The following is a 27,439-nucleotide window of genomic DNA, read 5'->3' as shown; positions in this document are numbered from 1 at the left end:
TTACAAGGCAGAGTTTGAAAGTTCAGAGGAATACAATCAGTATATACCGGGTTGAGCATCGATATTGACGTCTCCCACACTCTGAAAAGTTTCAAATTGTTGCCTGAAGACAAGAGAAGACCAATCGGTATTCATTATTTTATATCGCTTCTACTTGTGTTTGTTCTGTGAGGTGTTCATTATCCAATCATGTGTTTGTTGTCCAAACATAAAAATCTTTCACGAAAGTGTTCGTTATCCAATTTGTTTGTTAATCGATCTGTTCATTAACTTGATTACCCACTGTATTTGTATTTTTTCTATTGCAGAAATAGATTTTATAGATCTATAATTTAATTTATTAATTATTTAGCCGTTCTATTGAATAATGTTGATAGTTTTTTCCCTGATAAAATTTTAATAAACAGTAGGTTTTATGATAAAATATATACTGTACTAAGAAACGTTCGACTAACTGATGGTAAATACCAACCATATATACAAGTTTTGGCTTACTTACAAATTCAACTTTAACGAAGACTTGGGAACAACTCATTCACAGCTCAAGGACTGCCTGTACCTGCATTGGTTTAGAAAACACAGTGAAGCGTTGAAAATTCAGACCTCAGAACTCTGGATTTGGCTGTAAAAAAATGGATATTAACACTATCAATGGTAACTTCATTGTTCTTTCAGTCTGTCTTGAAGGTTTTCGACCAAAACTTTCTTTCTGAATTTCCGTCGGATGATAAAATTTTTGTATAAATTAAAAGACACAGTCGTTTTTAAAAATTTTTTAGACGATCACCATTTTATTTTCTTTCTTGTTCTAGAACAAACTGTTACTGGACGGCTAAGTAGCCTCAAAAGAAAGGTCTAGTCGTCAGCAGTTTGTTCTAGAACAAGAAAGAAAATAAAATGGTGATCGTCTAAAGAATTTTTAGAAATGACTGTCTTTTAATTTATACAAAACTTTTTTGTTAATTTAATGAAATGATGAGTGATAAACTGTTTATACTACATTTAAAACATAAATTATAGTCTATAGTATAGTATACAGATTGTGACAAATATAAAAAAAAAAGTAATTCTGTAAATTATGTTTTGGGTCTTTAAGTATTTCTACATTCTGTATGAAATACTGGCTAGAACTTAGAACACCTAAACTTAAATAAATAAAAATAAATGAGCAATTATTTATTGTGGCATTGTCACAATGCAAGGCTGCAATTTTTACAGTAATCATATATTTAATTTAAAATATATGCTCTCCACTTTAAATTAGTAGTGGCTTGCACCTGTACATCAAACTTTTCCTTTAACAGTTAGATAGATGACCAATATAACTATTATCTTTCGGGGAAAAGGTTTTAAATTGAAATAACATGACTTCTGGTCTAGACTGGAAGTTTCTATAAAGTTAATCATGGCCTCCTGCCCCTAAGTTTACATATCCGATCTTGTCTTTCATCTACAAGGGTGGATCAAATATAAACGGTAATTTTTTTTAGACATTTATTGATTAATAATATACACAAGTGAAAACTTTAGTTCTTCTCTACATAGCCTCCTGCAAGCTCTACACACGTTTGCCAACAATTTGTAAGCTTCAGTATTCATCTCTCATAAAAAGATTGAGGGGAAGTTATGAGTCAATTGCACATGTGCTCCTCAACAACTCCTCATTGCTTGCAAATCGTTTTCCTCCAAGTGATTCCTTCAAGGGTGCGAACAAAAAATAATCACTAGGACAAGTCTGGACTACAAGGAGGGTGTTCGAGGGTTTCACAGCCCATTTCTTCCAATTTATTCCTTGTTAAGAAAGCATTGTGAGGCCAACAACCTTGGAACCCATCAGGCACTAATTTTTGTGAAGCCAAGATGATCAGTGATAACGGATTGAACACTCCCATAGCTGATACCCATTTCTGATGAGATTTCTTCAACAGTTAACTGGCGATCACATTCAATAAGCTCTTGAACAGCACAGATGTTGTCATCTATGAGGCTTGTCCTTGGATGTCAATCATGACCTTCGTTTTTGACACGTTCTCGCTCACTCTTAAATTCTCTGGCCCACATATACACACAATTTTGAGACAGTGTACTGTCCCCAAACTGTGCCTTCAATTGACTAAAAATTTCCGAGGGTTTAATGCCCTCATTAGTCAAAAACTTAATGATGATGCTTTGTGCAACAGATGAATGTACCTTTTACTCGGTCATGGCTGTACTGATGACAGAACCAAGCCAGTTCCCCCACTCCTCACAAACCAAACATCAACTGCCCTCTACATCATCTAGCTAGGAACTGTGTGTTAAGCAGAATCGCAAAATTTCCGTTTATATTTGATCAACCCTTGTATCTTACTTTTATCAAGATTAACAAAAGACAGACAGACAGATGGATCGATGACAGTGGGAATTTATAGGTCTACAATTTTTCAAATTGCAGCCCAATTATGGTGTACTTGGGATTTATAGTACTTAAAATTCTAGTTTATGCTTATATTTGAAAATATGAATGGGATTGTGTCCCAATTAGTTTAGATTTTTGATGTTTTGCTGTATTAAATATGATTTTGTCTAATAGGAGACAAAGCATTTTATATTTGAAGATTTTTTTTTTTTTTTTGAAGTTTTCAGTCAAGATAAAAAATTTTAATAATTTTTACTTGCAAAATCTATAAAAATAAACATAGTAAATGTTCAAAAACAGTTTTGTTATAAAAATATTTTTTTCCTTTCATTTTTTCTACCACTTTAAATCACTTTTTTGTTTAAATATTAATAGTTACCAGTGAATTTCAAAGAATAATTTAACTTTAGCTTTGTGCTTTATTGTTTTCATATTAATTTTATTTTTAATATATTTACAATCAAAATTAATTTTTAAATTTCAACTTAATTAAAAGTATAGCTGTATTTTTTAAAATAGTATATTTTGTAAAAAGATCTAAAACTTTCATGCTGTTGTTCTCTTAAGCTTCATTGTTTTATAGTGTAAAAATTTACAAATTTCAGAAAATGGCAAAGCAGAATTAATGGGAAAGTCAAGTTTGAGATCTTTAATGAATGGTCTTGAAAAACCTCTTTCTAGTGATTTGATGGATTCATTGTTGGATTTACTGGAGTATCTTGCAGAAAATGGTAAATATTGTATATGTATGGAATTATTTTAAACTTTTATTTTTAATTTCCAAATTAAAAAAATTTAGATCCTGCCAAAATAAACATGGCTGAATTAGGAATGGGAGATATTATGTTGCAAGTTATCGAGAAATGTCATCGAAATGACTGGAAGGATGAAAGTCAACATATTTTAAAACTAGCTTGTGATTTAATCATTCTTATTTTAACTGGAGGTAAGAAAAGTTTCAAAATTCTCTTTGCAAAGCTTTAAATTGGTATAGAATTGTGTTTAATTTATTTGATATTGTATTTTAAAATTGTAAATTATATTTGAGTAGAGAAACAAAGTAGTTTTTAGTGGTAAGAACTTTACAATTTCAATGTTTGAGTTAAGGTTTAGATGTAATTATGTGTGCAATCAACCTGATAAACATTATTAATCAAATGATAAAGCCGATTCTTATTGGGTAACAATAAGATATTAATCAGTTTGACTAGTGATATGTGGTTAAATTGTCATCTCATGTTAGATTAATAATCCAAAATAAATTTCTTCTAGAATATTCCAAATTAAATTTATTTATTTAAAAAATTATTGTTATTATGTTTGGTTTAATGAGTTATGCTTGGTTGACACCAGTTACTGTATACTGTGCTGGATTAGAGTCAAGGCACAGCAACCAAAACAAAACAAAAATTAAATAAGTGTGTCAGTGTGTGTGTGTCTGTATTTAGGAATTTCCTAACAATATGACATGTATTCAATATAGTGGCCTTCTGCAGTGTGGTGAATGTGTTTCTACTCAATTGTAATGTTTCCAGGCTTTTGTGTAGTGTGTGTGGTATGACACCTGTAGAGAAGAGAACAACAGGTACAATAAGCACCTATCCATCCTCCACAGATGCATTATTTCCTGGGTTGACTTGTGTGTACTTGCTGATTTTTTTCAGTACATGTGTTTTGTGCATTGTGAGTGTTTGGAATGGATGTCTATAATGTATGTGATTTTATTGGGTTTGTCAATGAGTGTGACGTCTGGTTTGTTGTGGTAAATTGATTTATCTATGATTATGACTCTGTTGTAGTACATTTTGTGAGTGTTGTTTTCCAATACTGTCTTTGGAATGTATTTTTAGTATGGTTCATGGATGTCTAATAATTTGTATTTGTTTACAAGCTCTTGGTGTATTATATTTTGAAATAACCAACAATTGCCTGAAAGATTGGGCTAGACTTTGACTAATTAAATGATTAATATAAAGTAATTTGTTACTAGAGGGAGGCACTAGGTGCTATTTCTTAACTAAATTAATAGTTAAGTTATAATTTTTAATAAATTATTAAATAATTTAGAACCTTCTGGAATAAAAGAACTGACCCAGGGTGGGGCTTGAACCCACAACCTTCGCTTGTCATACTGTGCACTTGCCTGTTGTTCCATTCATACCCCAATCATAATTTATTTAATAATTTATTAAAAATTATAATTATTAATTTAGTTAAGAGATGGTGCCTAATACCTCCCTCTAGTGACAAATTATTTTATATTAATCATTTAATTAGCTAAATTCTAGCTCAATCTTTCAGATGATCGTTGGTTATTTCATTATATACTCATTGGGCTTTAGCATGTTTATTATATGTATTGTATTTGCTACTTGATTATGTCTATATAAATACTCTGTCTGTGCCAAGAGCTTGCAACCAGAGATGATGTGTTGTATAGTTTCTGACATGATGTGATGTTTTCTGCATGGTCATTTGTGAGTGTTGTATCTTTGAGTATGTGTTTTCTGTAGTTTTTAGTAGTTATGACCTGAACCTGTATGGCAATTGTAAACCCTTCCATCTCCCCAAAGAGGCATCCTTAAGCTAACCAGCTGTTTGTCAACAAATTCCTGGGCCAGGTTATAGGGATGTCTGCCAATTCAATTCCTGCTAGCATGGTGTTTAATCACAGATTCTACCAATTTTTTCAGTAGATAATTGACTATATTATCCCATTGGTGCATAATTTCACATTCAAGTTCTTGAACACAGCTGAAAATTGACAATTGTTTGCCTCTACTTTCTGATTTAAAACCCTCAGATGTTTTCAATGGGATTTGAGTCAAGACTTTTTGATGGCCAAGGTAAAACATTAATTTTCTTTGACCTGATAGAGGCTCTAGTCTTGAGTTTCCCTTTGAGTTACGGCAGGGGGCATTGTCTTGTTAGTAGTACCATTTTTCTTCCTAAATGTGATCTAAATGGAAGCAAATGTTTTTCCAATAACATCTGATAATTTTCAGATTTTAATTTAATCTTAACTTTAACAAGAATGAGTTTAACATCATAACAGAATTCTCCCCAAACCATGGCAAAGCCTCAACTCATTTTTCTACTAAAAATTCCTTAGATGCCTAGCACAAATCGTGCCAATATGCATTATTCCCATCTGAGCCATCAAGATTGAACTACTTTTCATCTGAAAACACCACATTGTTCCACTCTGGGTCAAGAACTGTTTATCCTATATCATTCTAATCTTGCTTGTTACTTACCCTTTAATTTTTTATAACTTGATTCTTGTTTTTCTGTAAATGTTTTCCAAACAGCTGTTTGTAAAACTTTTTCCCCAATTTTATGTGAAATCGCTCTTGTGGACATGTTCTGTTGAGTTGTCAGACTAAAAGCATGCCTGTAATCCCATGAGGACAATGATTTTTTCAACCAGGTCTGTTGTTCTATTTATAATTTTCTTTTTTTTTCCAAAAAAATGTTGAATTACTGTTTTGAGCCTATTAAGGAGACCAGCTATGGCCCTTTCTGAGTAACCAGCACAATAATAAATTTTCCAGATTTTTTCTTCTCCCAGTTCACTTCTCCCAGTTCACTTCCTGCTAGCATGGTGTTTAATCATAGCCACTCAAAAATAAACTTAAGAAAACTAACATTGCAATTAGTCATGTGATATCAAAGAAAACAGACAATCATTTGGGTGATAGAAGTTTTTCCTAAAGGAAGGGATTAAACCATTTTCTCATTGTAGTCTTATAGTTTATCAAAGTGAAAATTTAACTTTTGTAAGACTAATATCTAAAATGTGTTATGAGCAGTGGTGATATTCAGCGGGTTCACACAGGTTCGGCCAAACCCGTTGGTAAAATTTTCAGTTTCCCGAACCTTGTTAAATACACGTAACATTTCTCAGTACTTTTGTTTCTTTTACAAAATATATTAAAATATACGTATTATACTCTGTAACACTACTAAACTAGAGCCTTATACCCTGTTCGCACCAAGCATTTCAATCTAGATTGTGAGCACGGTTGGGGACTATGCCTTGGTGTGATCTCTCTCGACCGTTTAAATGTCGACTGAAACGTGGTTTAATCGCAATCGATTCAAGAGAGTTCTTGAAACTAGATCCAGTCATAAGAGAGATCCCACAATCTCACGCACATGAGATAATACAAGATGGCTGTGGAACACAGGGCTATGGACAGCAAAATAGAAAGGATATTGTATTTCGAGAGATGATGACATTTGTCTATTTAGAGTGAAAAATTTCTCTGCCTTAAAAAAAAAAAGGTCGATATCATTAATATACTATTGTTACCTGGTCTTTGCCCAGGGCCCCTTACGTTCCAAATACGCCACTGATTATTAGATATATCGCACAAAAGGTATTGTATTTATTTCTAGCCAAAACTTCCATTTTGTTTGTTGGTGATTGTTAGGGAAAAATTTTCTGTTAGCGAACTCTTTGTTAAATATTTCGAATATCACCACTGGTTATGAGTGTTGAACTGATTGTTCAAAATGCAATTAATTATTATATTTACTTTGTTCAGAATAATAAATGACCATTAAATATTGTTAGTTTTGAGAAAACTACAGAAATGTAGTGGTCTTATAACTTCTTAACAGACTGTATAGAACTCAGAATAGAGCAAAAAGAACATTCAAAAATTTGTATAGATTGGCTTCATTGGTTGAAGGTATTGCCATATTAAAACTATTCTTTAAAAGTATAAGGAATGCCAAAGAATGAAAGCACAACAGATTGAGAGTAAGAAAAATCAAATGAAAGGAAAGTTGGAAGAGACAGAATAAAATGATTCAAACTGAAAAGGAGAGGAAAATCCAAATTAAGAAATGAGATTAACATCATGAAGTTAGCAAAGTATGAAGCCAGTTCAACTTCTGTCCAGAATTTCAGTAATAATGATGGAACTGAGTAGGTTACATAGTGGCAATTTATTTTTTATTTCCTCTAAGTACTTCCCCTCTATACACTGACACTTCTTCCATCATTTGGTAATGGTAGTATATCTGCAGATAGAAGTATTTTGGTTGGTGTCGGAGCTGCTGCAAGACTAACTCTCTGAAGTAAAAGTGTTCTTCATGCAGTAACTTTAGTCCCCCAAGGCTTCCTTTGTCTCCTGCTCCAAAGCAAATCCAAACAGGTTATTGCACAAATGTTGTTAAATGATGGTGTATCAATCGATGTATTACTTTCTTCACATGATCACAATTCTTGGAAGATAGAAATTATTATCCATTTACTTTAAAGACTTTCAGGCTTTGTTACAATCTATTATTCCTTCCTTATATTAAAGAAGATTCTTTCTGGTCATGCCTTATGCATGACATTTTTAATACCACTTCAGCTAGACATGTATGCACAGTGATACAAAAGATAATTATAAAATTTTTTCTAGTAAATATTTAGTAAAAAAAGACCAAAAAGATTTCAAATCATTTTTAAGAGCAGCAAAAATGAGGTACTGTAATTTCAAAGCACGGTTAAAAGCTTGTGTCTTCTACCAGAAAGTTTACCAAAAGGTATTTAGGATAGAATAAAATTAGAAGAAATGTTAAATGTTTATTTCTTTAATAGATACAAGCATGAGCATTTTATATGAAGAAGGTAATGGAAATGTCTATCAGAAAACTAAATGTTGGTTGAATTCGGATGATGATGTCATGCAGATTGCTGGTGCCTTAGCAGCTGGAAATTTTGCTAGAAAAGGTAAGGATAATGTAAGTTATTTGACTTTCATGATTTTAGTGTTAAATTTTGAAATGTTTTGTAGATAGTTATTGTATACATATGGTTGAAGATCACATATCAGAAAGTCTTTTGTGTCTTCTTGAAAAACATAGTAAAGATAATGATATCAGACTGTTGCATGCTGTTTTGTCAGCTCTCAGAAATTTAGCTATACCTGGTAAGTTGTTTTTAATTTGAATTATATTAAAAAGTGATGATTTATATTCCTATTTACAAATTGTTGGTTTGAGTAAACATATTTTTATAATAATGAGCAGCTATTAATTTACTTTTTATGCAAATCATTCTAAATACAGAACAGTTTGTTTATACGGAGTGTAAATGAGATAATATTACACAGATCATGTTCATTGGTCCAGTGATAATATTTGCTTATTATACTTATTGCTGAAAATGTATCATATGAACAGTAACAGGCTGTGAAATTTTGCTAGTGCTGTTATTCCTATGATACTATGACATATGACATGTTACAAATGCTCACCTGTTAGGAAAATGGATTTGTTTATTGCTAAATCCTTATTGATTGTGATACTGTAATATCCTGTACAATATCATATAAAGTGTTTTAAGTGACTGCTGGCAGCTTATTTACATGATTTGCACTTGATATTTTGCCAAACTCTTTGGAAGATAACTGGAAATGTTTTGATGTTGTACTTGCTGTGACTATTTGTCCTAGAATATCTTATTGCACTGTTGCTTCATAGTAAGCAAAACTTCACAGCCCTCTACTACTGGCCATAAATATTATAAGCAAATATTATCACTTGGGATTACTGAACCTGCTCCCAATCTGTGTAATATCATCTTATTTACATCCTGTATAGATTAATATTGACTATAAAATATATCAAAAACTCTTAATTAAATATCACACCATATATATAATCAAAAACAAAATATTTCAAACATATTTATATAAAATATATATATTTAAGATTTCAGAATGACTGACTAATTTTTAACATTAAATAAATATAAGATTCTGAACTTATAAAACATAGTTCATATTCTCAGCACTTCAGATTCACATTAAAAAACTTAAATGACTATTCAAATAGAATATTTAACTGAAACTAAAGATATTTCAAACATATGAGATCAATCATTAATTCCATAATAATACCATTTTATATTTATAATAAAATCAAAGACAAAACCAATACATAAAAATAATAATCCAATGAAGAAGCCAAATAATAATTTAAATAAAGCAAATGGATAAATCATTACCGTAAATATAACTTTTAATTTTTTAGATCTATGTATAATTAAATATGCTACAACAATACAAACTGCTATAATTTACCTAGAAGAATTACATGATAGATTCTATCAATTAAAGCTGATTAAATCTAACAAAACTCAATCTTTTCTCAACAGTCATCAAAATAATTCTTTTTATTTGAAAATAAAATCAGTACTACTATCTCAATAACATTACATAAGTCTTGTCTTTTTATGTTCTTTGAATAACTTAAAAATTTAACATTTTTATACATAATACAGTGAAACCTTGATATATTGTTTCTGCATGTATCACTTTCCAGAAACATTGTTTAATTTGCCCATGAACAAATCCTATTTAAATTATGAAAATTAAATCTACATTTACTAGATTTACTGTTGTCCTGTATCTATCAGTTCAAATTTTTAGTTCTGAAGAACATTAATCCTAGATTGATCATTTGTAAGAAACACCACACTCAAATGTTAGTATGCACCACCTATGACCTACTATACCAACTTGAAAGCATGAATGCTGACAGGTTTTCAGAGACTTTCTATGCTCTTGATGAAATATTTGGTGCACAGTGCAGGAAAAACCTCTTCTTTGTAGATAGTTGTACTGTTCATTCTCCTTACACATTCTTCTTGAGATGTAAAGGTGATTTTTTTATCCTCCAAACTTTACCAATGTGATACAGTTGAAATGAATGTGATCAAACAGCTGGTGCAGAACCATCCATTTTTATTGTTTTGTACAGTGTGGTTAAGGGAAGAAGAATGAAGAAGGGTCTGACACTATGGAGATTAACAGAAGTGTTGAGAATGATGTCATGCAAGATGAAGACTGACTTTGATTGGAGCAAGCAGTATTGGCATAGACTATGACCCTTCTTGTGGACCAGAAGCTTGCAATATGTTGGTGTATTATAGTGGAAAGTGAAAGTTGTTTGGAGGAGGCAAGGTGATGGCAGTGATGATAACAATGAAGCTGAGGCCAAACCAGTGCTGAGTTTTACTGAAACACTTTGTATATTAGAGACCATAAGAGCATTTCTGTATGCTCATGCCATCACAAAAAAGACCAAACAAACATTATAAATATTGAAAGTTTATTGATTAGTTTGAAAGGAAAAGATGTATATGATGCAGAAACAGCATCTACAAAAATACAAAATATTATACTGTGTTCAATATTATATTTTTAATATTTCCTTCAAAATCATAAGTAAGCAAAAGAAACAAATGTTTAAAATTTTTTATAAACAAAGAGACTAATTCAAGAAGGATATAAGTCCATAAATGGCTAGTCTTGAGTCAGCAATCATTTTGCCTTCTGTTCATACAATAGGAATATATTAAATATGTTACACCTAATTATGGCTGTCACAAGCATTCTAAGTCAAATAATTTAATGGTAGCACAGTTTTTTGTTTATCTTGAAACATCAGTCCATGGGCTTATTTTATATCATTCTTGAATTAACATTTTCAATTATTGAATATATGTTTTTTAGTTTAAAATATTTAAACATTAAATATTTTTTGTATTTTGTATTAAATTTACTATTTTTTCTTTAACTTTTATAAAATCAGATTATATATAAACTATGATTATATTTTAGCTCAAAATAAGATTGTTCTTGCTCAACAAGGTGCTATTGAAAAACTTCTTCCTTTGATATCTGTAGAAGCTTATCCTATAATATTTAAATTGTTGGGAATATTGAGAATGTTAATAGATAAACAAGGTAATCCTTATTTAATAGTTTTAAAAATAATCTTGAGTAAAACAGTAACACATGTATGATAAATTTTCAGAGAAAGCTGCAGTTATTTTAGGAGAAAATAAAGAATTTGTACAGAAAGTAATAGATTGGTGCAAATCTGATGATCATCCTGGAGTCAAAGGTAAATTAATTAAAACAATAAAAATATTTTAATTTTCTAATTAATAACTTTTTTATACATAAACATCTGAAAGCCCAAAGTTGAAATTATAAGCTAAACAATTGCTGTATTAAATCAGGCTACTTTACTGCTACAATTAATAAACTGACTTGCCAAAAAATTAGAGACATCAACACATGCAATGTTGTTAAAGGAGAATTGCTTTGAGCTGGAACATTTGCATATGATGCCATAGGTATGATACTTAACAATTATGTGTGGGCTTGGTTATAGTAGCAATGGGCTGTGTAAAGGATTTATTGTTCTTTGATCTTGGATAAATTATTGGAGTAAGAAGAATGGGTCATTCTATCAGTGAGGTGACCAATTTTCTTGTGCAACAGTTTCAAGGATTTACCAGGAATACTTAAGTTCTATCTTGAGGAAACCGTGTTTTGTATTTTCTTTTCTTTTCTTTCGAAGACACAATGTAGTGACATAAACTTAAACACTGGGCGAATTTGCCCAGTGTTTAAGTTTACGTCACTACATTGTGTCTTCGAAAGAAAGAAAAGGAAAGGAATACTTAAATTCTGGACAGACACGTCAGCAACGTGTGCACAGCACTTGTGATTGGTGCAAAGAGATGGCTGCTGGTGGCTAACCAGGTTAATAACCATGCAATGAAGGACAACTCTGTGCCAAATCACATCAGACTTCAATATGGGCACTGTTGAATTCATTATTCAATGCACTGTATAATGTACTATGCATCCCTTGGGGTTTGCTAGTTGCCAACCCACTCAGTTACCACTACTAACACCCAGACATCAGGCAATGTGTCTCACCTGGGTCAACTAACATCAAAATTGAACAGTGGATGACTGATGCAGTGTGATATAGTCAGATGAATCTCGTTTTCAGCTCTTCTGAGCTGATAGTCATGTTTGTGAGTGGCAACAATTCATGAAGCTATGAATCCATTATGTCAGCAAGATGTTGTGCAAGCTGATGGCGTCTCTGTCCTGGTTTAGTGTATTCTATTGGCATAAAAAGGGACTGCAGTTGACTTTGACAAATGCAATGTATACTAATCTTATGGTAGATGTTTTGCACTCTTTTGTGCTTACTATGTTTCCTGATAGTGATGATTTGTACTAGTAGGATAAGGCTACTTCCCACAGGGCATAGGTGCACAACAATGGTTCTAGGAACATTTGACAGATTTTCAGCTATTCCTTTGGCCATCTCGTTCATCAGACTTGAACCCCATAGAGCATTTATAGGACACTGTGCAAATGTTACTCAATGCCTTTCAGAACTATCCAACAAATGAAACTGAATTATAAAGAACCATTGAACATGTCTTCTGGATTGAAATATCTGTTCAGCCACTCAGGCACCTCGTAGAGTCGATGCCATGTTGTGTAGCCGCTGTTATTCAGGCTCAGGGAGGAGCTACACATTATTAGATAGTTGAGGTAGTTGACTAATTTTTTAGCATTTCAGTTTAATTAGATTCTATATAATTTGAAACTAGACATTAGGCACTATCTTTTAATGTAATTATAATTATTAAATTATATAATATTTATTAAATAATTTTAGAATATTCTGGAAGAAAAGAATCAACCTGAAATGGAACTCAAACCTGCAACTCCTGCTTACCATTTGGATGTATTGCCAATTACACTATTCAGACTTCCATCCAATCCTCCCCCTCCCCTCCCCTCCCCTCCATCATCCATCCAATTGTCCTTGGCCTGTAATCACCTACTATGGCACACAGCCAACCATCGTTTTTCTGTGGTATGGTATATATGGTATATACAGTTGACTTGCCTTAAAGCAAATACCAATAAAGTGAATTTTGCCATTGTCACAACATTAACATTTTTGTTTGCTTTATCATGTGAAAATTTATCAGAATTCAGTAAACAGAAATGTAAATTACCTTCACAATCTCCAAGAAATAATCTTATTTTCACTAATAATTTTATTATTCATGTTGAAAAGCATAAAAAGCAAATTGGTACCATAAAAAAAAAATTTTTTTAAATTTAAATTTGAGTTTTAATTTGTTATAAGATTAATGTTTTGTTGTCAATACTACATAATAGTTTGTTTTAGGAGAATCAACAAGAACAATAGCTTGGTTAGTGAAGAATTCACTCAATCAAAGTGTGATGAAAAATATAGCCGAAGCTGGTGGTCTCTTATATTTAATAGAGATGATTGGTTCAAAGTATCCAGTAATGCAGAATGAAGCAATTGTATCTTTAACATTAATTGCATCTACTGTTTTGAGTATGTATGCTTATATCCATAAAGTATAGTATTCAAATTAAGAATTGTAATGAAAAGACTTCATATATTTACAGATTCATGTAAAGATGCATTTGATATGGAAAAAATAGTGCATGTTCTTTGTCAGAGCTTGTCAAGTGAACTTGCACCCGAAGTTGTTCAGAACATTTTGACTTTCATTTCTATTTTAGCCAGTTCAGGTATGATTCTTATAAATTTTAATATTTAAAAACTTTGTATAAAATTAATACTTAAGTTAAATTTACATTTTTACAAATGTCTGTGTTAATTTACATCAGGTCTATTAGGTAGTATATTACTTTTATCATATGAGGGTGTTCAGGGCAAATCTGGATTAGTGGTCATAGAGAAAACAAATGGAGTAAGAAGGGAAAAAATCCATTTTCCATATAATCTGCTAGAACTATTTATTTGTTCCAGCATTTGATAAGTATTGCACTATCTGCATCATAAGAGATTTTGTTCTGTTTAGGCTTGAATCAGGTTCAGACAGGCATGAACAGCAGCATTAATTTTGAACTGGTCATCCAGGAACTCTTTCAGAAATCTCTAAAAATGGAAATCATTTGTAGCAAAGTATGAAGTGGCCACTACAATGTCTTACAGTGCATGCCTCATATCCTGCTTGTCTTTACTTATTTTTATCATTATTAATCTCCTAATTATCACTTTTTCCTTTATCTTTTTATAAAATACAGAGTATATTCTACATTTATTTGACTTCTCTTTTGCATAATTCTATTTTACTATTTCATTGTATGAATTGCAAAATGTTTGGTCTAATTTACAAGTGAAAAGCTAAGAGCTTTTTAGAGGATGTAACAAGAATATGCTGCTTATATATTGGATGTGGAACAAGAAAGCATGGATGATGATGAACATCTTTTGGACTGGTTTCATCATTGTTTTGTTCTGAAGTCAAAGAATAATTAGAAGAACTTGGATTTCCATTTAAAATCATTCTTTTACTAAACAATATCCCAGGACACTCAAGTGATGCAAACATGCTTGCAAATGACAAATAAGATGTTGCCTTTTTACTTCCTAATAATACATTCATCCACTTAATTGGGGGATAATCAGATTCTTTAAAGCTAACTATACGAGATGTAAGAGTCACATTGCTGCAAATTAATTTCAGCATCATTTGGTTTTGGACTTCATCTTAGTGTACAGTTTCTTCCTAATAAAACCAGGTGCCTAGAAGACAGCAAAGACAAATCTATTATCATTGCTGGAAGAACTTATGACCTGAGACTGTAAAAGATATCAAATTATAATCATCATCACTAAACCCACTACATAACAATAAATATACTACAACTGTTGTGTGAGTAGTAGTAGATTTATTGTAAAGGATATCAGTTCAGATAGATCAATTTAGAACCATTTTGGACATACAAGATGAGAAAATAATTGAAGAAAATAAGGAGTTGGCCAAGGAGAATTGGTGATTTTGAAGACAAATTCTCAATGTTCCCTTCTATGGTCCGTAAAGAAATTATAAACTCAAGTGAAAAATTTTCTGTTTTAATTTCTTTTTATCCATAGTCAATTGTTGCTATATGAGATGATTTGAATTAGTCTTAAGATTTTGTAATGAAAAAAACAAGTCTTTGTATTGTATCATTTTAATAAACAATCAAAAATTTGAATTGTTACAATTTTTTGTTGTAAACAATTTATAAACTCAAGGGTGATTTAGTAGATTTTTAATACTTTGTGGACCCTCCCTTGTTTTCAATTACCTCCACAACTCGTTTAGGCATTGAATCAAGCAGGTTTTGAATGTCACTTAGTTTAATTTTGTCCCAGGCATTATACAATGCAACTTTAAGCTCATTGGATGTGTTGTATTGTTTTCCATGGCAATAAACTAATGCCTCAAGTTGACTCCAAAGGTTTTCAATGGGATTAAGGTCTGGACTATATGCTGGCCAAACCATCACTTCAATTTTTTCACGTGAAAACCACTTTGTAGTACTGGCTGACTTGTGACAGATGCATTGTCCTGTTGATAGATCCACTCTTGACCACCAATGAGAGGACCAAATGGGATTAGATGTTCATATAACATAGCTTGGTACATCTCAGAATTCATTCACCCATTAATAAATGCCAAATCTGTTTTCCCTTCATATCCGATTGCTGCCCAGATCATTACTGAACCTCCACCTTGTTGTCTACTGAATTTGACCCTGGGATTCTTTCTTGTATCGTGCCAATAATATGCTTGGCCATCCGGGCCATCCAGATTAAACTTTTTCTCATCTGAGAAAACTATTTTTTTTCCATTCAGTTGTCCAGGTAACATGATCTTTTGCCCATTGCAGCCTTGTTGACCGATGTAACTCTGTTAGCTTTGGTTTGGACTTCACTTTCATAAAGTTTATTGTTTTATTCTTTCTCAAGCTTTTCCACACAGTTTGGTGGGACACTGGAATTGGTAAAACTGCAGCTATCTCATGAGTAGACAATGATTCATTTGTTGCAAGACTAGCAATGCGGCTATGGTCACGAGGCTGCAGACTTGGTTTTCGTCCTGTATGTTTAATTTTGCTATAATTGTAGTACCTTTTTTAGTACGTTTTGTACTGCAGTTTGAGATCTTCCAAGTTTTAAAGCAATTTTACGAGTTGGCCATCCTTTTCCCTTAACAAAATAGATTTTTCGTATTTCACTTTCAGTTAAGGTTACTCCCCTTGGCATTTTTTCACTTTATTAGTTTGAATTCTTAGACTCACCCAAAATGTTACACATACTAATTTACATAAATACATACATAGTGGATTGTTCCATTCAACGGTAATAATCAGTTTTCACCCTTGAGTTTATAAATTGTTTACAACAAAAAATTGTAACAATTCAAATTTTTGATTGTTTATTAAAATGATACAATACAAAGACTTGTTTTATTTCATTATATATTCTTAAGACTAATTAAAATCATCTCATACTGTAACAATTGACTGTGAATGAAAAGAAATTAAAACACAGAAAAATTTGTCTTGAGTTTATAATTTCTTTACGGACTGTAATTGGTTTATAAGCAACAGTATTAATGGATAACTGTCTGAAGGAGTTTGTTCAAATTCTGAGAGTGATGACAAAGTTGAGGAGGAACAATTCCAAGAGAAGAAACTCAGCCTAGAAAAATCTAATGCATGCAATCATGATGTTAAATGCTTTACCTACTTATTTTATGAATATTAAAACAATCTTATTTGTTCAGTGAAATTTAAGGAAAGGCTTGATATTTTAACATCATATACAACTATGTTTAGAGAATGGCTTTTTATTAATTCCTCCAAAAGACAATCTTATCAATGCATAACACATCTAGTGCCACTTTATCTGATTTTTCAAAGTCAGCAAACTGTGTTTCTCTAGCTTCTAACATTCTGAACATGGAAAACTACTCTGTGGTAAATATCCTGATTTGAATGTATTTTTCTCAAATAATGTTCTTATAGTGTAATAAACATCTGACTAAAATGTTATTCAGTATTGTGAAAACAAAATTTGTTTTAAAAGTTTTACTTAATATAAATGGTTGCTTAAGTTTATGATGGTAATATTCTAAAGAATCAACAATTCACTCTCCAATCATTTATTTTGGGATAGTAGGTAGTTATTAATTCTCAACATGAACTTGTTAAAAGCAACTCAAGTGGGAAAATGTAAGTTACAGATGACTTAAGTGTATTTGGATGCCAGAAATATAAAAATTTTTGTGCTAAGGTTTTTTTTTTATTAAAAAAACAATTTTTATAATTTACTTTACACTTAAAAATATTATTATAGTACTGCTAAATTATGTGTATAATAGCTGCTGAAAGTAACAATTATGTTTGTTGTGAACAATGATTTATCTGAGTAACACCTAGAGCCAAAATCCCTAACATTTTGTGCTCATTTTGCACAAAATATGAAGTTATGAATTCTTTAGAAAATTACAATAAAATTTAATGTATCATGAATTTAGTATGTGTGTTCACTATATTCTCCAGTGAACAGAGATTTCATAAGTGTCTAGGCAATCATCTGAGATTACATGGGGTGGAGCACATACTAACACAATTTTATTTTATTTGGTACCTATTGGTAAGCAACCCGTGCATAAAACAAGGCTTTTTAAGATGGTTAGTTATAGTGTTATCTTAAAGATTATAAAGAAATATATTTAAAATGGGGCAATGCTGCTGTTTAATGCTAATAATTACTTTTTCTTATAGATTTGAAAGAAGAACTGTTGAAGTGGAGTGATATCAAATCATCAATCCAGCTCATTTCAGAAAATTCTAATGAAGACATATCCAAGCAAGCCAAGAATATTCTTCAGATTTTAGAATCTTAAGCAAAGCCTTGTATATCATAAATTTATATTTATTAACAGATAGGTGCTAACTTTATTTTTGGTGCCGAAAATATGTTTATATATAATTATAAAAATTTTATTTATATTCTCTTATAAATTCAAAATGCCATTTCAAATACTCATACCAAAATTATTAGTGTATAGATGTAGTGATTAGAAGCATTCCCTATAAAACTCATACTAGTCATGTTAACAAATTTTGAACATTTCCATTTTTTAGTTTACCAAAAAAAAAAATTCCTCTTGTAGAGATTATTTTTATATACACATTCCAAAGATGAGCCAAAGTTGTTTTATTTGTATGGTGCTTTAAATTTATAAATGTTGGAGTGTATATTTTAATTTTAAAAACTACTTTAACATTGTGAAAATGTATTCGTTTGCAGTCTTATCTCACTTGATATTCAGCTTTTCCGTCTCTTTTCTCGGAAAACGATTTATAACTGTCTAAAGTCAATTTCTAAATTTTAATCTCCTTTTTTTATATGTTTTTTTAAATGTTATACAAAACAGATCTTTTGATATTCGTAATTCTTTTAGAATCTCTAAGATTGTCATTTTATAATTATACTCTTTGTACGTCGTGCATTTCTAACTTCTGTGATCAACCGTCATGGTCCAAACCATTTAATCAATTTTAGATGTGAATCCGACATCTCTGCGGCCAAGACTTAAAAAACTGTTTGATGCCACGATTTGCCGACTGGAGTAGGAAGTCGGGACATCAAAAAATTTCTAGATATAATTTTATACATATATAAAAAGAAAACACGAGCGTTATGAAATGCAACTCTCATCACGTTATATACATTATAAATGTTAGAATTTCAGAAAATTGTACATTGTGAGAGATTATAGAGAGTTGTATATCCTTGCCAGCTTGAAACAAAGCATAATAAAATTGCTGCACAGTGTAAATAAATTTATTCATGTTGTAATCAAAAGATAGAATGTAGAATATTTTCTACTGCATGAGATGTTGCAGTTTAATTATTTAAAGAAAAGAAAAAATATATATATAGAAAATAAATGTTCTTATTAATATATTCATATATATAAATATATATACAAATATAAATTTTCAGATTATCTTAATTGTATTAAATGATATTTAGTTTTTCTTTCAATAATAAAGTTTCAATCAAAGATTTTTTTGTTGTTTAACCTTCTTTACATTTGGTAAGAAACAGGTATTAATTTTAATGCCTTTACTTTAGAATATATCGTACTATTCTTGTCAGTAATAATGGTGAAAATTCAAAATATTCTGAGTATAAACTTTAAGGATAGTTCTAAAATATTGACTATAAAAAGTTATTAGTACAGTCAGACTTAAAGATACCAAAGTCTCTGATGATCCACTTAAAACATTGTTTCTTAAGCTTTTCAGTGATTGACACCTCTTTGAAAATTGTGTTCCGACTTTTACATTTATTGAAAAATACATACATATACATAAAAACAATATCTCAGTCTAATTGCTAGATTGTTGCTTATTGATGATAATGTATTTGAAGCAGAACTTTTTTGTTGAAAGGGCTGCATTACCATAAGTCATTGCATTCAGTGATTTCTGGCTTTTGTTTACATAAGCAAAAGTGATGAAAATTCCACTTCACATAGGAAGATAGTGGTAAATATTAGAAGTTTCTACAATGCTGCTTTTGCCAGCTGTGGATCAAAGTCCAATTTTTCAACTCCATTTGAATATGTGTTTTTTGCTCATATTTCAATAAGATCGTATTAAATAGCCGTCGGCCATCGAATTTAGATCAAGATGCTACCGGATTCAGTAGCATTTCTGAAATTTGCCAATATCTCCCGTGGAAAAATATCCGTGAAATGATTCGCTCAATTGTTGAAAATGCATATACTGCAGTTTTCTCATTTTCCAGAATGATTGCATCCAGGAAAGTTTGCAAAATTTCCATTTTAAACTCGACATTTCCAAATTTTAGTTTTTCAATAAAAAAAATTTATTGTAAAATTAAAACTAAATGATATCAATGCAAGGTTGTTCTTATCAAATCCTTGCATTGGTATACTTAATTCATTCTGGTGGCTGAATATATCTGCTAAAAAGACAAGTCGAAGCCTTTATCTAATTCACACTTTTGGCTAGTAAGAAACTATATAATTTCCTGATGCATTTCAACTACCCCGTTTAGTATAAGTTCCTGGAAAGCCACCTGATTTTGGTTTGATAAAGAAGTGCAATATGATTAGCATCGATTTCCTCGCAAAAAGAAAGATACGATGATAAAGGTATATCAAGGATGAATGCTTAATTACATTTACTGCAATAACTAAGTGTTTTAACTTTCCTGGCAAAACTTCAAGATGTCAAGACTGTCCCTGCAGTTTGAAAATTATCTTGCAACATAAAATGCATTGTGGTCGTCGGGTATGATTTTTTTCACTTGTGCAATCTATAAGCAACAAAAGCAATTAATTATGCTTTACATAAATAGATGCATTTCGGGCCGACTTACATTTTACGGCCCCTCATTAGTAACTAAAATTATTAAGAGCTTGGTATAAGTACTGTTTTTAAATGCTCACTTATTTCCTTGTCTTTAGGAGAAAAAGTCGTTTTAATTTCAATTAAATGATTGTATAATATACTTGAATATTTGAATTAATTCTAAAAATGCAAGTTTGTTATAGTATACGTAAAATTATTTAACACATTTTCAATAATATGTAATATTCACTGATTAATATAATTATCTGGCATATTACGTTATGTTTATATCAGCAATTATAACTTTTATTAATAAACCATCAAATTTGTTCAAATAAAAATTAACATATTCGTGATAAAGAAAAACATTCCCATAGGCCAACTTTTCAGTATGGATACTCCTCTGAGCACATTTCTTAAGCCAATGTACAGGTACTGTACAGTACGTTGCTTTTCAAAAGATGCTCTTCCCTGTTTAAAAGGATCACGTGGCATCATTGGGCATAAATTTATATAAATAGTTTCTTCACTATATCTACCCTATTGGGAAGATGCATAAATTGCACCACACTCAAAAAAGCCAACCACACGTTGCACCTAATGAAGCCAGCATAAAATGTCTGAATCGTCACGAAAACCGCTTCACACGGTGCCAGTCGCGTGCGACGGTCGCAATCGCGTTACGTCACGAAAGAATAACGTGTGAAATTAATTTTTGATAAGATTTTTACGAAACTTTAAACAATATTTAAATATTTTAAATTTTTTGTAAAAAATTCTTTTATACATTAGTTTTATAACAGTTACAAAATCATAATGTCATACTGTGAAGGATATTTTAAAACATTCTGAAGTAAATCGTATTTATTATGTATAGTAACTAAGTTATTTTTTAAATAAAACACTTTAAACGCAACTTCCTCATGAACTTCGACCTTCAGAAAGCGGAATAACAACATTAACCTCATTCTCGAAGTTGATGTTTCCAGTGAAATCATCGTCTACACTTTCTATTTTAATTCGGAAGATGAAGCGAGTTTTTCTATATTTTCTGTTTCTGTAAATTTCCAGTATGTACATTTTCAGTAGCAGAAAATTATTTTTGGCAATAGACATTTATGCTTACATTTTTGCTGTGATTGGTATAGTGTTTGTGGTGTTTGGTGCCGTCTACTTGTTGAAAATGCTTATTTACTGGATGAAATTTTTATATATTTTTAAAAGAAACATTCAAGATAAAATGGATACAATTACATCTGTGGATAGGAGCAGAAAATATTAAAAAAATGGAAGAAAAATGCATCTAAAACAGAAAATCGTGGGCGATTTTCAGTGTGAATTTCAAGAAATGCGAGGTGAGAATATTGGAAACGGTATTGTGAAAAGTAAAAATATTTTTAATTCATTAAATATTAACTAAAACGAATTGAATATAATTAATTATTATTTTATCTCTGATACTTTCTGCCGTAAACTCGTGGTTTTCTCGAAAGTGTAATTTAAGAAACATTTAATTAAATAGCATGAAAAAATTACTAAATAATTATCTATACGAAGATGTAGAGAAGAATTGGAGTTTTGTCTGACATTCATTATCGTTGTATATAAAACTTATAAATATAAAATGAAAACACCTTTACGGAAGGAAGACAACTGCAATTTGACCTAAATACACTAGACATTACTTATAATATGAATTTTCTGGAATTAATATCTTCAGTAAAGTAGGTCACAGACGTTCCTTTCTGCTACAATGGGTACTGGCTCTACGACTCTCCGATGCACGATTGATATTTTCTCAGTGGCACGTTATTCTATGGGCGAAAAAAGCAATTTCCTGGGGCCTACGCCAACAAGGATCCCGAAACAAATCTTTTATAAGAATATATTTCCCCAAAAAAATTCCTCGAAGAAAAATGTCTGAAGTCAACACGATACGTTGAGCCCACTAATTCAAATTCGCCTGAGCCCCATGAAGCTATATATAACACGCCATTATATTTTCTATTATGACATATGGCATTGGACATATAAAATGTTCCAATTTTTGTTCGTCTTTACGGTGTGGTGTTATATAATTCAAACTATTTTCAAGAACGTAACCTCAATTTATGACACTCGGCTACAGGTAATACTATTGCTCGCTTTACGACGACATTCCAGGAAGTACGATGGTAATCCCAAAAGTAAGGTCTAATTTTTTAAATATAAAGAAACGTTTATACAAAAATAAAGTTCATATCATTTTAAAGCTTGAACATTTATTTATTTTTCTACTTAATCGCCATTTCGGTCGATTCATTTTTGTAGGCGCTGTAGCAGTTTTTGTATGCCCATGTCATACCTGCTCGCCGCCACGTCGCGGGTCCTATCTTGCGCACACCTTCCGATATTACAACTTTTTCGTTAAAATCCTACGAATTGTGCTTGGGGAAAGCCCAATAACCAAACTGCAGAGATCATCCAGAGTGATTCGCCGATCTTCACGCATGGTTTGCTCAACCTTCGCGACTGTCAAATTGACGGTCTCCCGCTTCTTTCTTCGTCGTGAATTTCAGTACGATCAGCTGCAAACTCCTTATACCATTTGAAGATGTTTTTGATATCTATGCACGACTCGCCACGCACTTCCGTCAATTGGCAATGAATTTCAATCGGTTTAACATGACATGGGCATACAAAAACTGCTACAGCGCCTACAAAAATGCATCGACCGAAATGGCGATTATGTAGAAAAATAGATAAATGTTCGAGCTTTAAAATGATATGAACTTTATTTTTGTATAAACGTTTCTTTGTATTTAAAAAATTAGGAGACCTTACTTTTTGGATTACCCTCGTACAAAAGAAAAGACTATTGTATGTTTCTTCTGAGGATTTTTAATATCAGCAGATCTTGTATAATTTCAAGTGTTATATTAAAAATTATTGTGATATTTTAAGGTATTCTTAAATAAAGGAACATAAAGTGCATAAATCAGTATTCATTAGATCTTGCTTAAATATCTCTTAACATAACCTTAACATAACAAACCAATTAACCATGTGTTTGTTATGTTAAGGTATGGGGATTTAGAGGAAAAGGGATGCAAAAATCCTTACAGTTGCATCATAGAAGGTATGCAGCTATTACAGTACAAGATGAATTAACCTTTAAAAGATGATGTGTTAGAAGTTCGTTAGTATTTCAGTGATGATTGAGAATAGCCTATTCTCAAACATGTAGAAAGGATGATGTTAACACTAAGTGATGAATCAGATGATGTCGAACCAGTTGTAGTGGAACAAAGCACCAAAACATCATTCTACCCTCGTACATGTTACAGAACTTGAACGTTGTCAACTTGATGTGAAGATGTTTGAGATTAGGGGAGAAATGTAAACGATATTTAGAAAGTCCAGACTGACAGATGGGAGGGATGGGCGTGACGTATCGGTACCATTTGCTAATTGCTCAGTCCCACAATACCTTCAACTTTCTCCCAGGTCATATTGAGCATCTTCTAATCTTGAAGAAAATTTCTACGCCAAATATTCCTAGGGCGTCCTCGTGATCGTTTAGCACCAGGGGAACCCATTTCATGGCTATCTTAGGGATCCTATTGTTCTCCATACAAAAAATGTGGCCGGCCAATGTAGCCGTGGTATGCTGTAGCATTGTCTCACTTCCCCCTAATAGGGCGAACAATGTTTTAGGGTAATTATATAATAAAAATGTTTTTGTCTTTATTTATTTTATCATTTGTGTCTTGATTTTTAGTGGTTCTATTAATAATTTTCTATACATACAATATGAAGATATTTCTTTTAATGATTTGCAATTTAAAATCTACCATTAGCAACTAGAATTTTCTGTTAACTCTCTTGCTATTTTTCTTAAATTAAGTTTTCTTAATTTTTCTTAAATAAAGTGTTATAATAATAGTCAAAATATTTTGACTATTATTATAACACTTTAGAAACTTAAAATGTAACAAACATAATATAGTACAGTTGTTGTTTATTCAATTTCCGTTGTATAGCATCTTTTAATCCAAAAATTTTTCTCGGTAGACGATCTCACAGCTTTCCGGTCAGAAAATTACGGCTTTATTTCAAAAATTGAACTACAAATGCATTTCGGGTTGGTTTAAGTTTCCAACCCCTCTTCAGTGCTGTTTAAAAAAAAAAAAAAAAAAAAAGAAAGAAAATGTATATACAAATTGTAATCAAAGGACACGACATTTAAATATCACTTAAAAAGATTTCTACAATACAAACACTTACATATCATATAAGAGCACATATTAAAAATTCTATTTCTATATTATTATCTTTTCTTCCATGGGTATATATAACAATCCACTATATTATAAAAATATAAATTACTGTGGTTTAAAACATTTCATAATAACTTTATACATTTTAACAGTATAAAACACATCCATTTAAGATATTCCAAAAAAAACTTAAGTTTTTTTGGAATCTTAAAGAGGATGTGTTTGGAATAAACTTAAGAGAGGTTAGAAACTTAAATCAAAAATGTAGGAACAGTTTATAGAGTGGAATATAATTTTTATAATTCAAAAACATATTGGCGAAACAGGCCGTTTATTAGAAACAAGAATAAAAAAAACACGAGGCTACTATTCGACTTAGGGTCGAGTTATAAACTCCGTATCGTAACCGTATGGCCGTACCGCATTCCGTAAGAAAAGTTTGGATCGATCAAACTTTAGGACAATCAACCGTTCGGACGTCCTGGGCGTCAATGTGTTTCTTTGATGGTCGATCGAAGGTGGCCCCGGGACAGTGGCGTTGACAAAGCTGATGTTTTTTTTAACAGAAAGGGCACAAATATTTATAGAACGATCTCGCTCGCTCGTTTCGATACCACATAATGACGTATCCCGCTAGCAGTAATTGTTCTGCTACTATAAAATTTCTCGATAAACAGCTACAAGCCGCATATATTATTATATCGGACAGTAATATATGATTAATTTTACATTACTAGATACAAGCGACCCAGATAAAGTAGCCGTTTTGTAAAAATTCATCGCCCTCTATAGTTCTTGAAAACCGCGAATTGCATCACCCTGTATATATTTTTCCACCTGTGCATGGAATATTACAATGTTTAGTATTCCAGTATACTGCAGTTATATATTGTACTCTGTAAAAACATTTGTGTAAAATACAATTAGACGATGTATCGAGAACAGCAAATAGAATTAGTTCAGGTTTTTGTCTTGATTGATTTAAAAATTCAATCAAGACAAAAACTAGTCATATTCTTAAATAAACTCTATTCAATATTCTGTCGACGTCATTAATTAATGCTAAAGACTTAAGATAGTTGATATATTTGTATATTTCTATTTTCTTTTGTAAGCAGTTATTGCTTAAAGAGACTTTATTATCTGTGTAAGTTTCTTCATCACTAATAACAAATGCACAAATCTCCTTCACATTGTCCGGATAGACCTTTCTCTGCGCAAAAGTCCTCACACTCTTTCGGTTTGTCGGGGCATCCGTGATATCCCGTCACCATCGAGTGTTCTGATAAAATACAAATAATTATAATTAATGTCTGTAATTTGATATGCTTAAGCACAATTATCGGTTATGTAAATTAACATTAACTTAATTTTCTTACGGATCTTACCGTATAAGATGAACAGAATAGCGACTATTAACAAGAAGACAATTGTCCCCTTCATTGTTATGTTTTACGTAATACACCAGGAATTTCTGTAAAATAGAAATTTTTTTCTGATATTGTATGAAATGATAAAATACCCGAAATAATTTACTTGTAAATTAAATAAACTTATGATTAAACAAGTGAAAAACATTCACTTCGATAACCTTCGAAATTAAAGTAGAAACCAAAACAATTTTTCTAAAAATAACACTGAAATAGCAAATACTTACGTGAATATTAAACGATTTCTTTGTTTTCTGTAGATACTGTAGCGATGTCTACGACAATTTATATCTTCACAGACATCGCTGTAACGAATAAAGTAACCAATGAAATTGTCCGTTTTGTATTTTTTGCTTATTGTTAAAAAAATGTCGACAATCATTATGCTGAAAATTCAAAATAGAGAAAGGTTAAGTTAAATCATCCTGCTGATATTACTGTTACTGATACCTAAATTAACATGTCATGTTACTACTGTCGTAATGTAATTAGCATCATAACTTTAATTGTCTATTGTTAATAGCAGGAGTCTCGAACTCAAACGCAACATGCAGCCAGTCAAATACGTGTATATTAAACGCGGGCCGTATTCAATATTATTCGGTAAACCTAAACATACTGTAATTTTTAAAATGCACTAGCAAAGGCTCTTTGTTACCAGGCCTTTACGATTTACGTAAACAGTTACACGCTTGAAATTTTTGTTATAATTCCCGCATGATAGAAACATTGATTTTTACTAAATCAATCATCAATGTGTGAGCCGGATATGAAGCCTTAACGGGCTGTGTCCGGCCCGCGGGCCGCCAGTTTGCGATCCCTGTTTATAGTTATTATTTTGTTCCATTTTATATTCATCAGGATGTTGATAATAAATTCGGGTGCCTAAAGACCAGTGCCATTATATTCCTAAGCATGTAGGCCTACTATACGTTTCATGATTTATCTTTAATGATCGTTATTGTTACATTGCGAGTTTTCGAAATCATTTACTTTAATTACAAAATCATTGTTACATGATAAAACAATAAATCGAAAGAAAGCTTAGGAGCAGGAGATCCCAATTTACTGTATACAAGCTTCCGGTCCAAATCGGAAGTTACGATAGAAAATTACCAAAATTTTATATAAATAACATAGAGATAAATAATGTTTACTAGTATATATCCAAACCATTGCAAGAACAAACCGAAAACCTTCAATTAACATGAACCACCATATTGGCAGTTTCAGTGGCGTAGCGTAGGGGGCGGCAAAATCACTATCGTTGAATTAACCTAAAATATGTGA

General features: G+C 31.4%; 1 protein-coding gene and 1 long non-coding RNA gene across 2 annotated transcripts in view; one reads left to right on the top strand and one right to left on the bottom strand.

Annotated features, from left to right (window-relative positions):
- LOC136968113 (rap1 GTPase-GDP dissociation stimulator 1-like) overlaps window positions 1-19,131 on the top strand; it is a 31,740-nt gene extending 12,609 nt beyond the window's left edge. The window contains exons 7-15 of the mRNA XM_067262064.1: window positions 3,004-3,129; window positions 3,198-3,344; window positions 7,998-8,129; window positions 8,194-8,328; window positions 11,026-11,151; window positions 11,222-11,311; window positions 13,421-13,597; window positions 13,672-13,797; window positions 17,854-19,131. Coding sequence (XP_067118165.1) covers window positions 3,004-3,129; window positions 3,198-3,344; window positions 7,998-8,129; window positions 8,194-8,328; window positions 11,026-11,151; window positions 11,222-11,311; window positions 13,421-13,597; window positions 13,672-13,797; window positions 17,854-17,975 — 1,181 coding nt within the window. The 3' untranslated portion in view covers window positions 17,976-19,131. The remainder of the gene's footprint in view (window positions 1-3,003; window positions 3,130-3,197; window positions 3,345-7,997; window positions 8,130-8,193; window positions 8,329-11,025; window positions 11,152-11,221; window positions 11,312-13,420; window positions 13,598-13,671; window positions 13,798-17,853) is intronic.
- A 6,620-nt stretch (window positions 19,132-25,751) lies between these two features.
- On the bottom strand, window positions 25,752-26,388 carry LOC136990859 (uncharacterized). Its single transcript, XR_010883121.1, has 3 exons — window positions 26,377-26,388; window positions 26,108-26,193; window positions 25,752-26,001 (listed from the first exon to the last, which is right to left on the bottom strand). It is a non-coding gene; the product is annotated as an uncharacterized lncRNA (long non-coding RNA).
- Between the last annotated feature and the right edge of the window lie 1,051 nt (window positions 26,389-27,439).

The sequence above is a fragment of the Centruroides vittatus genome, unplaced genomic scaffold (genome assembly GCF_030686945.1).
Source record: "Centruroides vittatus isolate TY-2023 unplaced genomic scaffold, ASM3068694v2 contig_1032, whole genome shotgun sequence".
In the NCBI taxonomy this organism is placed as follows: domain Eukaryota; kingdom Metazoa; phylum Arthropoda; class Arachnida; order Scorpiones; family Buthidae; genus Centruroides; species Centruroides vittatus.
This window is presented reverse-complemented; position numbering and strand designations above follow the sequence as displayed.